The sequence below is a fragment of the Entelurus aequoreus genome, linkage group LG15, assembly GCF_033978785.1.
Source record: "Entelurus aequoreus isolate RoL-2023_Sb linkage group LG15, RoL_Eaeq_v1.1, whole genome shotgun sequence".
Lineage (NCBI taxonomy): Eukaryota > Metazoa > Chordata > Actinopteri > Syngnathiformes > Syngnathidae > Entelurus > Entelurus aequoreus.
Window position 1 is genome coordinate 4,775,634 of NC_084745.1, and position 16,843 is coordinate 4,792,476.

Sequence of the window (16,843 nt, forward strand, 5' to 3'; positions counted from 1 at the left end):
GCGAGCGGCACTAATCAAGATAAGCCAGCGAAGGAGCAGTGACCATGGAAACCGGAGTCAGATGGGACCAAGACACCCCAACCCCCTCTTTGGAACAGTTTTTCAGTCCTTGGGAAGGAGAAGACTGACATTTTGCGATGAGCCAGAGGAAGCAAGATGTCTCCTTTCCCTGCGTGTAGCCTTTAGAGAATTGTAAGTCTTTGCTTCAATCAAACACTAAAATAAATCTAGGATGGTGAATCTGAAAAGGACTTGGTGAGTTTTATTTCTTGCGTACTGTAGGAGTAAAATATTCTCCTCCCTTCAGTATTCAATGAGCCAGACGTGGCGTCATCAAAGTCCAAGCAAAACGAGGACCCTGGGCGGAACTAACGGGACCTCAGACTGTTTCCTGCCCACTTGCAAGGTTGGCTGACTGATACTGCACATTTTTGTATCAATTCGATACCAAGAAAACAAGGGCAGATTTGTTAATATTCATACCGATAACATTTATAAAGAAAACGTACACATTAAAGAAATTGCAAAATCATTGATGATCATGGTTATAGTCCAAATGAAATAACAAATAATTTTGTATCTCTGAGCAAATAACAAGTACACTAAATTAACAATATCAACAAAATCATAACATTATAACCTTTTTTCCTTTTTATCACATACAATTTTTAAGCAAAATAAAGTCAATAGTGCAAAAAACAAACTATATTGTGACTCACATAAAAAATGTAACAATATGAAAAACACATTTGGAAAAAAGAAAAAAATATTCATCTCATCACACTTTTATCAAGCAATGTTGGTACTTCCATGGGTTTATGGTCCATAGTTATATATGTAGAACCTTTGAAATATTACAATCCACCCCTACTGACTACATTATGTCAAGTACCACTGACGACATTATATAAAGTACCACTGACTACATTATGTCAAGTACCACTGACTACATTATGTCAAGTACCACTGACTACATTATGTCAAGTACCACTGACTACATTATGTCAAGTACTACTGACTACATTATGTCAAGTACCACTGACTACATTATGTCAAGTACCACTGACTACATTATGTCAAGTACCACTGACTACATTATGTCAAGTACTACTGACTACATTATGTCAAGTACCACAATGCCGTATGACAAGTTATTTTTCCATAAATGAGCACTTTCAAGCTGTAGTGAAAGTGTTGTGTTGTTGTAAGTTGGTATTTGATGACATAACCCATGCAAACAAATATTTGGTCTTGGCAAGTGGTGTCCAAAGTGCGGCCCGAGTCTCTTTCGCGGCCACAGCTTGTTTGATGTTGGTCCGTGGAACATAAATGTAAAATACGACATTATGTCTGCATCAGAATGGGTCACACTGAAAATAACACAATTTAGTTGTGCAAAAAAACCATCTGAAGATTGTAGTAATGTTTTTTTTAATGTGTGGGTGACAGGCAGTGTTTTACATTCAGTCTTAGATGCATCAGAAGTCACTTCAAACAGGTCCAGACTAAGAATCTTTTATTCTCCAGGCATGTTCACACACTTGGTTGTTGATTCAGGCCATTCATGTCTTTTTAGTGTTACATAGCAGCATAAATACGTGTATATACATTGTATACAAAGACACATATATACAGAACATGGATACATGATACAGACTTGTACAAGTCTGGAGAAAGTACACATAAAGTGCAGTCACAGCAGCAGTATGTAAACTGAGAAGGTAAAAGTGAGTTCCAGAAGGATGGTCAAATCAACCAGACTGTTTTGCAGTTGTGTTAAAAAAGTCCACATTGTGATAAATATTCCCATCCCTCTTTTCGGATTTTTGAGGTGTGCAAATCCTCAATGGAGGTACAACTCACTAGACCACAGTACAAAAACAAGATTTCGGCAAGAATAATTGCTGAGGGAAGGGCAGACATTAGGAGCCTAGTTATAAAAAAGGAATTTTCTTGCACACTAAGCACACATAAAATTTCAATAAATTAATTTGATACAAAAATACATGTATATATCTCTTATACTATAAAAACACAGGCATGTAAAAAGTTGATACTTCCAATCGCTGGTTTTTTGTTTGTTTTAGAAAGAGATGGTTTCACTACTAAGCATATAATAACAAAACATATGTAGCTAGGAGATTTAAAACAAAAATATCATTCTGTTGACCTTCATCACTTTATGTGGTACTTTCCAATGTGTACACATGAGAAGCAGTTCGGGACAATGTTTACACTAAGCTCAATCAAAGTCTGCATCGATCTTTTACATTTGAAATCATTTTCATGACTCCACGCACACAATTTTGACCTGTGTGTGTCACCCAGTTCAGGAAAATGTTTCATTTAAGAACCTTATATGCTGTCGGATTTGATGTCGCACGTCATCAAAATAAAAATGAAAAAAGACGCAACAGGCAGATCAAATAAAATAAAACTTATGATAATAAAATATAAATATATATATATAGTCAAGAGAATATCTACTGTAGGGGTTTCTAAAGTGAGGGAAGACTAGAAGAAAATATATTTGGATCCCCTTAAAGCCAACTTCAGTTTTGTAAAACTATTTCCTACAGAGTCTGATGAGCAACACTGCACCAAACATGCCATACAGAAAGCCTTTGAGAGGCCCTAGTTAACTATTCTAATGTATGTAAACAGTGGTTCCCTCTTTGCCACCACATGTCCAGCCCTGGGAGACACAAAGTCAAACATGAAAAACTTCAGCAACTCACGATCTTCCAGCGTTAAAATCCGGAGACAATTGCAGTTCGTCACCAAAGCTGAGGCACTGGAGGAGGTCTTCCTCTCTTGAATATTCTGCAGAGGAGAGACACTCGAAATGTGGCAACTGTCCAGACAGGTTTTCCTTACTCAGAGACTGAAGGGACACTCTCATTTTCTGGCTGTGCAGAGCCAGAGCCTCTTCCTTAAAGCTCCACAAGTGTCCAGCAGAGGAGTTAAGATCGTTCTCAGATGGTAGTTGGAGAGCTTTGTCTCGACTCTGTAGACTTGGCGGCTCTGCTTCTAACATGTGATTATGTACAACGTGGGCAATGGCCACTTGTGTTATTTTCTGACTCTGGATGGTGAGGGGCAGCTGGGGTTCATCCTTGACATCGACTGCCACAGAGGTGGGAATTTCAAGATGTCCCATTGTTATTTGGACCTCGACCTCTTGTTTCAAGGTCCCGATCGCCATTGTCTGACTGGAGTTGCCTCTCTCGGCAGTAGAAGGTAACTGAATGTATTTGCTCAGAGGCTTGGAGGAACTAGCTTTTATTTCGTGACCCTGTTGAGTCCCGACCATGATGTTCCCTGTCAGTGAAGGGTTGTCAAATAGCTTGATGATGAGCTGCTGTGATTCTTCTAAACTCAGAGGCTTTCTGGATTCATCAGTCTCTGTATGTACTGCGACAGTCTCTGGCTCAAAATGTTCCAGGAACAATTGGAACCCATCCCCGACACTCTGGAGCTCAATCTGAGACGCAGGAGACAGAAGCATACAATCGAGGAGATTGAGTGCATGGTCATTTTCAAGAGTTTCTCCCTGCGTCGGTCCATCAGGAGCCACCGGAATGTCATTCTCGACACATGGCAGCTGTGTAAAGTTCTCCTCAGTGGCTGCATCCTCAGACTCGTCAGAACTCAGGGCAGAAAGAGACTGGGAGTTGTACTGCATGGTCTCTGGAGTGTCTGCACCAGTCGTGGCTGAAGAAGAGTCTAATTCTTCCGATGCCATCATGCCTGTCTGGACTGGAGGAAGACACATACTCATACTACTTACATGTTCTGAGTCGGGTGTATCCCCTGCAATAACAACAAGCAGGCAAGCCAATCAAGTGTCCAACCAACTCATCGACCAATCAACCTTGAAGGCAAACGACTGGGAATACTTCAGTTTACTTTGGACATGCTCCAAAAGTTACATTGGAGTCACAACATATTTACACTTACACAATTCAACATGTTCAAAAAGGAAGTACAAAGAAGCAGAGCTTATTTAGGTTACCCCCACCATTTGTGAACGAATGATGGGTTCTCACTTCTCTGTGAAGCACTTTGAGTGTCTAGAAAGCGCTATATAAATCTAATCCAATATTATTATTATTATTATTATAAGTGGTGTCCTTGTGGATCAATGACAACTTTAGTACCCCTGCACAATCTACACAATCTTTCGATATGATGAGAAAACCCCTCAGATATTAGAAGGCATCTCAGCAGGCTACCATTTGTGATCCAGTCATGTAATGAACTACACAGGTGGTGGTTGAGTTGGTATGACGTGACTTACTTGAAACACTGGATGGAAGTTTACTTTTCCGCCGCTTCCTGCGTTTCCCCTTGAAAAAAAGGTGTTTTTAGTTTTACTTGGTCATGTGGAATCACAAAGAAGTTAAGCTGAACTCACGTAGTTTTCACAGGTGGACCAGCGAGGATACTGTTGTGCGTGACGTCGCTTCTGAGCATCGGCTTCCTCATAATATTTGTCCCTGTCTGCCTGCGGGAGCAACTTCCACTGAAAAGACAACAAAACATAGTCATACAGAATCTTTCCAGAAAAAATCTTCGTAGAAAGAATCCTACCAGAAAAAATCCTTCCAGAAAGAATCTATCCAGAAAGAATTTCTCCAGAAAAAATATTTCCAGAAAGACTCTTTCCAGAAATAATCTTTCCAGAAATAATCTTTCCAGAAAGAATCCTTCCAGTAAGAATGTTTCCAGGAAGAATCTTTCCAGAATGAATCCTTCCAGAAAGAATTATTCCAGAAATAATTATTCCAGAAATAATCCTTCTGTCAAGGCTTGGTCCTTGGGATTTGTTTTTCCAGAAGGCAACAGAAAGTTGGCGCAGGCAAGACGTGAATTTATATACATGATTTAATACTAACACTCAAAAAAGAATAAACAAAAGGTGCGCACAATGGCGGAAGTACAAAAACTTGACTGAAAACAAAACTTGCACAATGGCAAAAAACTGAACAATAACAAAAACTTACTTGGCAATGGCATGAAGAATAAACTATGGGTAGCAGTAGCATGGATGAAATGATAGAGGATGTCACCAGGACGAACAGAAACAGACAGGCTTAAATAGTGACATGATCAGTGAAAACAGGTGCGTGACTCTAAACGTGAAACAGGTGCGTGACTCTAAACGTGAAACAGGTGCGTGACATGACAGGTGAAAACTAATGGGTTACTATGGTGACAACACAAACAAACGTGCACAAGGAGTCCAAAAACAAAACCAAACATGACTAAAACAAAACATGATCTCACAGACATGACAGAGCCCCCCCACCTTACGGACAGATCCCAGATGTCCAAAACACAAAAAATGAACAAGAGTCATGGGAGGGCGGGAGGGGGACATGGCGGTGGGTCGCCAGGCCAAGTGGCCCCGAATCCACCGAGGCATAGTCATGTGGCGGCGGCGAGTGGAACGCTGCTGCCACAGGCGAGGTGGGCGACCCGGGAAGGGCCACATCTGTGGCCGACGATGAGGTGGGCGCACTTGACGTGGCGGACGACCAGGTAGCGGCCATATCCGTGGCCGACGAGAAGACAGGCGCGTCATCGTCATGGCAGGCGTGGAAGCAGCAGATGAAGCAGGCGGCGAAGCTCGGCGAAGCTCGGCGAAGCTCGGCGAAGCTCGGCGAAGCTCGGCGTGGCGCGTCGGGCGGCGAAGCTCGGCGTGGCGCGTCGGGCGGCGAAGCTCGGCGTGGCAGTGCCTGGTCTTGGCATGGCGGTGCCTGGTCTTGGTCTTGGCATCGGGGGTCTTGGTCTTGGTCTTGGCTTGGGGGGTCTTGGTCTTGGCTTGGGGGGTCTTGGTCTTGGCGTCGTGGGGGTCTTGGTCTTGGCGTCGTGGAGCTGCGACTGGCAGCACTTGGCGTCGTGGAGCTGCGACTGGCGGCACTTGGCGTCGTGGAGCTGCGACTGGCGGCACTTGGCGTTGTGGAGCTGCGACTGGCGGCACTTGGCGTCGTGGAGCTGCGACTGGCGGCACTTGGCGTCGTGGAGCTGCGACTGGCGGCACCTGGCGTCGTGAAGCTGCGACTGGCGGCACTTGGCGTCGTGAAGCTGCTACTGGCGGCACTTGGCGTCGTGAAGCTGCGACTGGCAGCACTTGGCGGCGTGAAGCTGCGACTGGCGGCACTTGGCGGCGTGGAGCTGGTAGCGTAGCTTGGTGTGGAGCTGCTACTGGCAGCACTGGAGCTTGGCGTGGAGCTGCTACTGGCAGCACTGGAGCTTGGCGTGGAGCTGCTACTGGCAGCACTGGAGCCTGGTGTGGGGCTGGCGCTAGCCTTGATCATGGGGCTGGCGCTAGCCGTGGAGCTAGCCTTGGTGTAGCTAGCCGTGGTGCAGGTGGAAGTGGCCTAGCTGGGGGTTGCGGCTTGGTAGGCCGAAAGACCGGTGGTGGTGGCCGGGACGGACGTTGCGGCTTAGCCGGCCGAAAGATCGGTGGTGGTGGCCGAACCGGAGGTTGTGGCTTAGCAGGCCGAAAAACTGGTGGTGGCGGTCGTACTAGAGGTTGTGGCATGGCATGACGCTGAGCGACCCCACCTGAACAGCTCCCAGCCCTAGCCCCCCTCAAGGAGCGGATACCAGACGCACTCCGGAACCGTCTTTTGGGGTGGGTGGAGGGAAGTCAGGAGGGGGGCCGAATCCTCCCCTTTAAATTGTCCACAAAGTATTTTTTCTTCTACCTGGGTTTTATTGGGTGAAAAAAAAAATTGTGACTTGGGCGTGGCTTGAGTCCTGGGGGGCGGGGCATGGAATTTGGGTGGCTTGGATTGACTTGCTCTAATGTCCAAAAGCATGTTCTGATATGTTTTATAATGTTTATGGGATAAGAGTCTTTTGCTGGAGGTGAGTGATCAAAAGAAAAAGTATTGAAAAAAAAATCCTGGTCTGTGACGTCATCAGTGCGAAGCAGGGCTGGCTGCTGCTTGCTTCCGCCCGGAGGGGGAGGGGCTTGTGGGAGCGGCGTGTCCTGCCGGCTCGCAGAAGTCTTTCCTCGTCCTTGGCGACGCTTCCGGGACGGGAACAACGCGCCGATCGGCACCAGCTTGCTTCCATTCCCCCACATTATCCCCCTGCGCTCCCTGGGGGAAAAGCGCAGCGTCTCGGTCTCCATGGCGTGCAGCACCTCCCAAGAAGCCTCATTCAAACTGTCCAACTTGTCCAACTTACGTGCGAAAAAACATTTATGCTGGTGACATTCTGTCATGACTTGGTCCTGGGGGTTTGTTTTTACAGAAGGCAACGGAAAGTTGGCGCGGGCAAGACGTGAATTTATATACATGATTTAATATTAACACTCAAAAAAGAATAAACAAAAGGCGCACACAATGGCGAAAGTACAAAAACTTGACTATGAAAACAAAACTTGCACAATGGCAAAAAACTATGAACAATAACAAAAACTTACTTGGCAATGGCATGAAGAATAAACTAATAAACATTAATCTTGTGGGTAGCAGTAGCATGGATGAAATGACAGAGGATGTCACCAGGACGAACAACAGAAACAGACAGGCTTAAATAGTGACATGATCAGTAAAAACAGGTGCGTGACTCTAAACGTGAAACAGGTGCGTGACTCTAAACGTGAAACAGGTGCGTGACATGACAGGTGAAAACTAATGGGTTACTATGGTGACAACACAAACAAAAGTGCACAAGGAGTCCAAAAACAAAACCGAACATGACTAAAACAAAACATGATCACACAGACATGACACCTTCCAGGAAAAATTATTCCAGAAAGAATTATTCCAGAAATAATACTTCCAGGAAGAATCCTTCCAGAATGAATCCTTCCCAAACTGCATAAAGGTGTGGCAAAGGCCAGGAAAGTGTCAGGCCTCCAATAGAACTATTTCAAAGGGAACAATGCTACTGTGGTTTGTAGTTTTTGTGACACCAGTCCTGGTTTTCTGACACCACTGGTGAAGGACCACATGTTCATACATTTCTAAACTATCACGGTCATTGAAAGGATTGACTGTCTCTTGTGCTTCCTTCTATGGCGCATTCATTGCCTGTATACCTTTCCCCCCAAAATGATATCATGAAATCTGTGGCACTTAAGTGAGCAAACCTACCATTTTACCAAGGGCCACATGAACAGATGCGCTGTCTCTCTTTTCCAGTTGCATGGTGACTATTTCTCTGTACTTATTTGCAAACAACATAAAAGCATTTGGCGGCTTCTTAATATACGGTCGCTCCCGCACGTGTTCAGTCTTCCTTGCATTACTGACATAGGAGCAGAACAGAACAAAGAAAAACTATTAACTTCCATAGATAAAATAGGTGTCTTAAATCTAGACTGTGCTTTTAAAAAGAGAAACCAGATAGCTGGATTTGTTGTTCCAAAGAAATCTTACATTGACGTGAAGAGGTTTTGGGGAGGTGCTGCAGACATTAAGGGGTGTACCTGCTCAAACAAAATTTCTCCATTCCTACAAAGATATGAAATAATAGAAAGGTCATCAAGATAAGAATATTCCAGGAATAGTTTAAACTTTATTCATCCCACTTTGAATACATGTCACACATACAAACAGGACAGAGAACATGACTTCAACAATAGAATGGAAGACTAGTAAAGTAATAGGAGTAAAAAATAGTAACTGACAACGCTTAATAACTCACATGAATCCAACAGGAACCATTTGAGGGGTCCCAGGCGTCATCATCATTCCTGACGGGGCCCTCATCTAAACACAAGTGGTCAACATCAAGCTGATGGAGTCTAGAATTATACCTGCATGGTCCTACCATTTGCTGAGGGTGTGGTCCTAGGACGTTTTGCACGGGCCATTGATGCGGCAGTTGCTGTTGTTTAAAGGGGATATTAAATGTTACACACATTTACTGTAAACATAATGACACGAGAGGGTTCCTGGTTCGATTCCGGCTTCCGCCATCCTTGTCAGTGGCCTTGTGTCCTTGGCCAAGACATCCACACTGGTTTACATGTTGCTTAAAAATGTAGATAAATAGTAGATATGTAAAGTCTCCAAAGAAAAAGTGCTATATAAATATACAGAAACAAAAATCATGTGCCTTATTAATTTTCTTCTGATTCCCAATGTCATGCTCTTTGCGATATTATTTGGGACTAAAAAAAGAAATCCCATTGTTGCTCCAGTTTTAAAGTAAACCGTACCGACACCCCAACAATGAGCTGCAGCTGGGTGGCCAAGACCATACAGCGGCTTCCACTCAGAACAGTCCTAACAATGGTCCATTTTATCCAGAGGTTGTTTGTAAAGTAGACGTATGAGTCCTGCCAGCATTGCTGCAGAAGATGAAGGAAGGAGGATCGGCCTGTCAGTGATCAGACCATACTGCATCAATTTGCTCTGTAGGGTTGTTGCTCGAGAAAGAAGCTTCTAAAGATGATAGCAGACTCAAAAAACGGAAAAACGTTGGCTGAAGACAAGCTGAGGAAGGATATAGATTAATGGAACCATGTCCTGTGGTCTGATGAGTCGCAGATAAACTTAAAGGCCTACTGAAATGAAATGTTTTTATTTAAACGGGGATAGCAGATCCATTCTATGTGTCATACTTGATCATTTCGCGATATTGCCATATTTTTGCTGAAAGGATTTAGTAGAGAACATCGACGATAAACTTCGCAACTTTTGATCGCTGATAAAAGAAGCCTTGCCTGTACCGGGAGTAGCGTGACGTCACAGGTGGAAGGGCTCCTCACATTTCCCCATTGTTTACACCAGCAGCGAGAGCGATTCGGACCGAGAAAGCGATGATTACCCCATTAATTTGAGCGAGGTTGAAAGATTCGTGGATGAGGAACGTGAGAGTGAAGGACTAGGGTGCAGTGCAGGACGTATCTTTTTTCGCTCTGACCGTAACTTAGGTACAAGCTGGCTCATTGGATTCCACACGTTCTCCTTTTTCTATTGTGGATCACGGATTTGTATTTTAAACCACCTCGGATACTATATCCTCTTGAAAATGAGTCGAAAACGCGAAATGGACATTCAGTGACTTTTATCTCCACGACAATACATCGGCGAAGCTCTTTAGCTACGGAGCTACATGATAGCATCGTGCTTAAATGCAGATAGAAACAAAAGAAATAAACCCCTGACTGGAAGGATAGACAGAAAATCAACAATACTATTAAACCATGGACATGTAACTACACGGTTAATGCTTTTCAGCCTGTCGAAGCTTAACAATGCTGTTGCTAACGACGCCATTGAAGCTAACTTAGCTACGGGACCTCGACAGAGCTATGCTAAAAACATTAGCTATCCACCTATGCCAGCCAGCCCTCATCTGCTCATCAACACCCGTGCTCAGCTGCGTTCCAGCGATCGACGGAGTGACGAAGGACTTCACCCGATCATAGATGCGGTCGGCGGCCCGGAGACGGAGGAAGTCAAGGTGAGGTCGCTGGCTAGCGCATCTGCTATCCATCTCAAAGTCCTCCTAGTTGTGTTGCTGTAGTCCGCCGCTAATACACCGATCCCACCTACAGCTTTCTTCTTTGCAGTCTTCATTGTTCATTAAACAAATTGCAAAAGATTCACCAACACAGATGTCCAGAATACTGTGGAATTATGTGGTGAAAACAGAGCTTTTTGTATTGGATCCAATGGGGTCTGAATACTTCCGTTCACTCCGTGACGTCACGCGCAAACGTCATCATACCGAGACGTTTTCAACCGGAAGTTTCGCGGGAAATTTAAAATGTCACTTTATAAGTTAACCCGGCCGTATTGGCATGTGTTGCAACGTTAAGATTTCATCATTGATATATAAACTATCAGACTGCGTGGTCGCTAGTAGTGGCTTTCAGTAAGCCTTTAAGTTAGTTTGGATAAGTTAGGCTTAGTAGAGGCAACCAGGTGTCTTGTCTACGGTCAAGCATGGTCACAGCCTTGTTATAAAAGCTGCGGGCCAAGGTGATGCCCAGCCCAACATGTCTCTAGACATATTGTAAAGCCTGTGAGCATCTCAGCAACACCCTTACATGGAAGGTGGCTAACATCCATCATGGAGAGGGGAAGAGGATTCCAGCAATAATAATTGCCACACCTGCCCTATTTCTCACCGCTGGCTCTATAAAGGAGTGGTTCCAGAGCCCTTTCCCCAGCCGGGTAGTTGAGGCCGATAATGTCTGGCCAGAACTTCTGAATCTCACAACTGCTCAGGCTACTTTCCCACTAAAGGAGAAATTAATTCCATGTACATGAAACCAGCTTCGGACTACTTTTTGCTGCCACCCATTTCACACTGCCCTTAGGCTCCTTAGGCTATTCCTCAGCTAATTCAAAGAAATGGACCGCAGTCCACCAGGTAGTGATCCCTGCTTTAGGCCATTTGTTTGAGTTAAAAAAAAAAGTACCAGTATTTTTCAAAGGCAGTAAAGTATTGTGTTTGTCTAATTATAAGTTTAACTAATTAGGACTGCGTTACTTTATCAGTAACGGTTGTTGTACAACCTTAGTTTCTAATACACGTTACTTCTCAACTAAACAAACCGGTTGTTATTTTTCCCCCAAATCAGAATCGAAGGGATAACTGAGAAGTGTTGAGCAGAATTAAGAATGGAATCAGAATCATAAGTCTTATAAATTCCCTTCGCTAACCGTAGGGTCATTGAGACAGTTGGGTACAATTTGGACATGCTCACCTTTTTCAGCGTGAACAGAAACAATGAAATATTTACACTCGCTGTATGCCAATACGAGATGTTTTTGCTCACTTGCACAATGCCAAATAAGGTGAAATGAAAATCACTCCCAAAGAAATACATGCTGACTTCAGGTACTGACTAGTGATGGGCGCAGAGATGGGGTGTAGGGGGCTTTCCAGATGGAACTTAGATGAACCACCACAACTGAACATGAAGAGGTACTCATATCAAAAATACTTTGAACCAGTTGGGTGAGAAGTTTAACATGGACAGTTGAGTTAGTCCTTAGCTTGCAGATTTCTTAATCACCCCAGAACAGATCTACCTGTCCAACTCATGCTCCATGGCCGCATCCCAAGACCAATCTCACAAAACTTCCTCACTTGGGGCAAACACTTTTAATCCAGTGAGCATGTTTTCTTTTCTGACTCGCCTGCTTGAAGCGACAGTCTGATAAGCTGACACAACAAAACATGTTTTCCATAGCTGCCGATGTCTCCTACTCAAACTGCACTGGAGCAACACTCCTCTCGTTGTCCTGGATTTGTCCGGCAATTAACCTTCCACTCAACATTTCAAGATGTTTTCTGATTGATGATTGCTTTGCAGGTGTGAGTGACTCACCTGGCTGGGATTGTGAAAATTTGCGTGACTATTGAGGTGCACTGGCGGCCTAATTTGCTGTGGTACATTGTACATGTTGGGGGTGTTCATCATTGTAGTCGGCTGTGGAAAGCGGGGCCCCAAAGGGAACGTGGGTAGCATAGGCCGAGAATGACAGTCTGGCCTGATCGGGTGCATTTTGATTCAAATCCTGTTAGGAAAGTCTGAGCTTGATCCGAGACACCTGATATTTATCAAATAAATACGGCTTTTTGGTGATGCAAGAGGTAACTCTGCTAAAAATAGAAGAAAAACTCTGCAAAATTATCATTTTACTACTTCGGTTGACTAAAATATAACTAAAAACTGTAACCGATGCAGTTTGTAATGTCATACCTGCTGAAATTTAACAACTGCTGCTAAAACACCATTTCTGACAGCGCTGATGAAGTTCTATGTCAGCATGATGTATCGTGACATTCAAAAGCCACGGGGGGGAACAACATAAAGCGATGACCTCATGTCAAAGTCATTAAAGGCATTATTACAAGGCGATGACGACATGTCTTTTTGTAATGCTCCACAGTGCAAGGCAGGGCTTGGCATGAGTCCACATTCCTGTGCTCCAAAAACCACAAACTGTAAAACAAATATTCAGATAATGGAGTTCCAATATGTTTTATGCTTAGCATTCACTTCCCTCGCTCTACTGATCTGAACATCAAACCTGACCTGCAAATTGTAATTATGGCATCTACACCCCTAATAAAGAGTGATGGGGCAGTCAGTTGCTTAGAAACAGATAAAGAACAAGGCTTCCTTCAGACTTTTTGACAAATCTGTGGAACTAAAGGAAGTGAAACGTTCAAAGAACATACCTTCCATTTTGAGAGTTCATACATTTCCCCAGCTTCTAATAGTCCCTCCAGAGCAGGATCTGCTGTTCAGGCCATCCTCTGTTCCAGAAAACCTCTTCTCTGGTTGCCGATTCACAGAAAAAAAATCAATGAAAAGGCCCACAAGGTAAGGGTTTTGGCATCTGAGGAACACATCAGTCCTGGGGAAGGCAAGCGGGCCTGTGAAGCGTTTGAGAAGAGACACAGGCTTGACTCTTTTTTTCAGTTATTATTTGATGTGCCTTAGTGGTGTCATAACCAGGAAATGTCTTTGTAAGGAGGCTTGAAGGGAAGCTCTCATCTGTCTGCATGTCAGGCAAAGATCGATAGACCATTCCACCAAATCAGGGTAATTTGCCTCTGTGGAAAATAAAATATAAAAATGCACAATAATAAGTTAGAAATCATATTTTCTGTAATCGAAGTGTCCTGCACATTGATCTGGTTGCTTATGTAGTAATTACACTTTAAAGTAATTGGCCTGATCACCTTCCACAACTGGTCTTCGATTATAACAACCTCCAATCAGTCCACTGGTGAGTCCCACTTTTTAATGTTTGGCCAGGAACCACACCTCCCCCCAGAAACTTCTCCTTGGTCACAGTCCACTGCTGGAAAATGTGAGTGGGTGGCCGAGCATCGAAGATGTATGCATGTCGCTAGGATGTGGCCCGAGAGGGTTGGAATTGGCAGGTAGACCAAGGAAGGAGAGACATGAGGCCAGTGTCAAGGTTGGCCAAACTCTGTATCTGCGTGATGTTGGCCTGGGACGCTGAAAGATCCAGGATGCATGGAGTTCTACAGGGTACCAGGTTGTAAAAGCTCCTGATCCTGCTGGCGTGGTCTCCTTGATTGCTCCTGTGCATCGGCTCACCCAAGTAAGACAAGTGCGCCGAACTGCCTTAATGTCACCTCTACCACCTCCTGATGAGTGCCTTGAATTCTGGCCACCGATTACACCAGGTGAGGCCAGGGATGAGAACCTGGAGTCTGGTGAGCCAGTCAATAATCCCATCAAGCCCATTGAGCCGCTTTCTCCTCAGGGTGTGTCCCAAAGAGCTACTCCGTCTTCAAGATAAGAAGTCCCCAGTCGCAGTGCAACTGTCCCCAGGAAGTCAACTACAAAGATGGTTGTAAAGCACTTTAATCCATATCTTCTCCCAGAACATGTCAGAACTGTTGACCCCAGAAAGTCAACTACGAAGATTGTTGTAAAGCACCCACACCCCTATCTTCTCACAGAACATGTCAGAACTGTTGTCCCCAGGAAGTTAACTACGAAGATTGTTGTAAAGCACCCTCACCCCTATCTTCTCACAGAACATGTCAGAACTGTTGTCCCCAGGAAGTCAACTACAAAGATGGTTGTAAAGCACCTTAATCCATATCTCTCCTAGAACATGTCAGAACTGTTGTCCCCAGAAAGTCAACTACGAAGATGGTTGTAAAGCACCTTAATCCCTATCTTCTCCCAGAACATATCAGAACTGTTGTCCCCAGAAAGTCAACTACGAAGATTGTTGTAAAGCACCCTCACCCCTATCTTCTCACAGAACATGTCAGAACTGTTGTCCCCAGGAAGTCAACTGTCTGATGGACATCTACACCTCCCGCTGCCTCAACAGAGCCAGTGCCATCATCAAGGACAGCACCCACCCTGGCTCTGACCTGTTCCACCTGCTGCCCTCTGGGAAGCGCTACAGGTGCATTAAAACCAAGACAAACAGGCTAAAGAACAGCTTCTTCCCCAGGGCCATAACCACCCTGAACGGACTGCCCCATTGTCCCTCATAACTGCCTTCTCTTCGGTGCAGTAACCCATTCCACCAACCACCCTGTTTTTTTCATGTAGATATTCATGTATATATTCATTTCACCCACTGTATATAATACATTTGTACAGGGTGTATAGAGTCACATTTGTGCAACACCTTTCTTTGCACTTCTATATTTTTTATATTTTTATATATTTACACATTGTTTTCTTACATGCACACATCGCACTGTATGGAATGGCCTCAATCTCGTTGCCCTGCGTAATGACAATAAAGCTGATTGTGATTCTGATTCTGAACTACAAAGATGGTTGTAAAGCACCTTAATCCATATCTTCTCCCAGAACATGTCAGAACTGTTGTCCCCAGAAAGTCAACTACGAAGATTGTTGTAAAGCACCCTCACCCCTATCTTCTCCCAGAACATGTCAGAACTGTTGTCCCCAGGAAGTCCACTACGAAGATGGTTGTAAAGCACCCTAATCCCTATCTTCTCCCAGAATTTGTCAGAACTGTTGTCCCCAGGAAGTTAACTACGAAGATGGGTGTAAAGCACCCTCACCCCTATCTTCTCCCAGAATTTGTCAGAACTGTTGTCCCCAGAAAGTCAACTACGAAGATTGTTGTAAAGCACCCTCACCCCTATCTTCTCCCAGAACATGTCAGAACTGTTGTCCCCAGGAAGTCAACTACGAAGATGGTTGTAAAGCACCCTAATCCCTATCTTCTCCCAGAATTTGTCAGAACTGTTGTCCCCAGTAAGTTAACTACTAAGATGGTTGTAAAGCACCCTCACCCCTATCTTCTCCCAGAACATGTCAGAACTGCTGATGGTGGAGTTGCTGCCTCTGCGCTGCTGGGGTCCACTAGCTTGGCCACTGCCCTTTTGGAGCTTGGTCTTGATATCTGTGTTTATGGGGTGGGGGAGAATGTAACAGGGTGAGTAGATCGTACAAATTTCCCATGTTCTGCACCAGAGGTGGGTGGTAACACGTTACATTTACTTAAGCAACTTCTTGGATCATTTGTACTTGTCAGAGTTATTTTAATGTAACATGTTTTACTTTTGAGTATTTTTGAGAATAAAGGCTACTTATACTCTGTTACATTGAGTTTCATTCCGGTCGTTACATTTATTTATAGTGATCAATTAGCTAATTGACATGGCTTGCAAGGATGTATTATGTCACTGGTGAATCTATAGTTGTCCTTGATAAAGGCAACCAATCACATTTACTGATCATTTATCATTAATGATCGATTTTTAGGTCAAACAAGTATATTACAAGATAAATCAATATCCTGTATCACCAATGATTGAATTTATATTAGTTTACATAAGTGTTGCAATAACGTCCTGGACATTTAAATAAATAATTGCATCAGCTTCTATAATGTTGTAATGTTTTGTATTATGACAAGCTTTTTCTGCTGAGGGCCAAGTCAAAAAATTAAAATAAATAATAAACTGCAGGGGCCACATTGATATTATTCTATTGGAATTATTATTATTATTATTATTAACATGCTATAACCGCCTCAGTGTAGATTCAACTTGGCAACCTTAACTGTTACACCTATTTCAACAATTGTTAGTATCAGTGTGAGATCTTCCTTAAACATTCTCGTTTCAATGTGGCCATAATCTTTTGAATTGTTCATGTATCATTTAGTTCCCTAGGGGGCATTAAAACAACATGCTGCTGTCATTAGGTTACGTTCAGGACGTACTGTTCAAATGTTTGCTTGTTTTTCTGCAAGTTGCTAATCCTGTCATTTATTGACTGGACTTTTTTATTAATAGTTCTTGTTGGAAACATTAAAAGGTGAGGAACTCGTCAACGGCCATTCCATGTTTCTCATCGACGGCTTTAAAG

At 43.8% G+C, this 16,843-nt stretch overlaps 1 protein-coding gene and 1 long non-coding RNA gene across 7 annotated transcripts; one reads left to right on the forward strand and one right to left on the reverse strand.

Moving 5' to 3' along the window:
• On the forward strand, positions 1-9,159 carry LOC133630350 (uncharacterized). Its single transcript, XR_009821235.1, has 3 exons — positions 1-192; positions 308-406; positions 8,684-9,159. It is a non-coding gene; the product is annotated as an uncharacterized LOC133630350 (long non-coding RNA).
• LOC133630348 (transcription factor 7-like 1-B) lies at positions 1,571-13,407 on the reverse strand. 6 transcript variants are annotated; one of them, XM_062021911.1, is made up of 8 exons: positions 13,174-13,407; positions 8,797-8,853; positions 8,671-8,735; positions 8,403-8,477; positions 8,118-8,271; positions 4,418-4,525; positions 4,301-4,349; positions 1,571-3,813 (listed from the first exon to the last, which is right to left on the reverse strand). In XM_062021911.1, the coding sequence occupies exons 1-8, from the start codon at positions 13,195-13,197 to the stop codon at positions 2,735-2,737; spliced, it is 1,611 nt and encodes a 536-aa protein (XP_061877895.1). In that variant the 5' UTR covers positions 13,198-13,407; the 3' UTR covers positions 1,571-2,734. The 6 variants fall into 6 exon arrangements, with proteins under 6 accessions (XP_061877895.1, XP_061877894.1, XP_061877893.1 ...); XM_062021910.1 differs by lacking the exon at positions 13,174-13,407 and adding an exon at positions 12,317-12,626 and having other exon boundaries at positions 1,571-3,759; XM_062021909.1 differs by lacking the exon at positions 13,174-13,407 and adding an exon at positions 12,317-12,626.
• Between the last annotated feature and the right edge of the window lie 3,436 nt (positions 13,408-16,843).

Coding starts and splice junctions, on each gene's coding strand:
- LOC133630348 (XM_062021909.1), bottom strand. CDS start 12,493: ATGCACCCGATCAGGCCAGACTGTCATTCTCGGCCTATGCTACCCACG. Junction 8,736..8,796: donor GACCACACCCTCAGCAAATG/GTAGGACCATGC, acceptor ACTTGTGTTTAG/ATGAGGGCCCCGTCAGGAAT. Junction 8,272..8,402: donor CAAAACCTCTTCACGTCAAT/GTAAGATTTCTT, acceptor CTCCTATGTCAG/TAATGCAAGGAAGACTGAAC.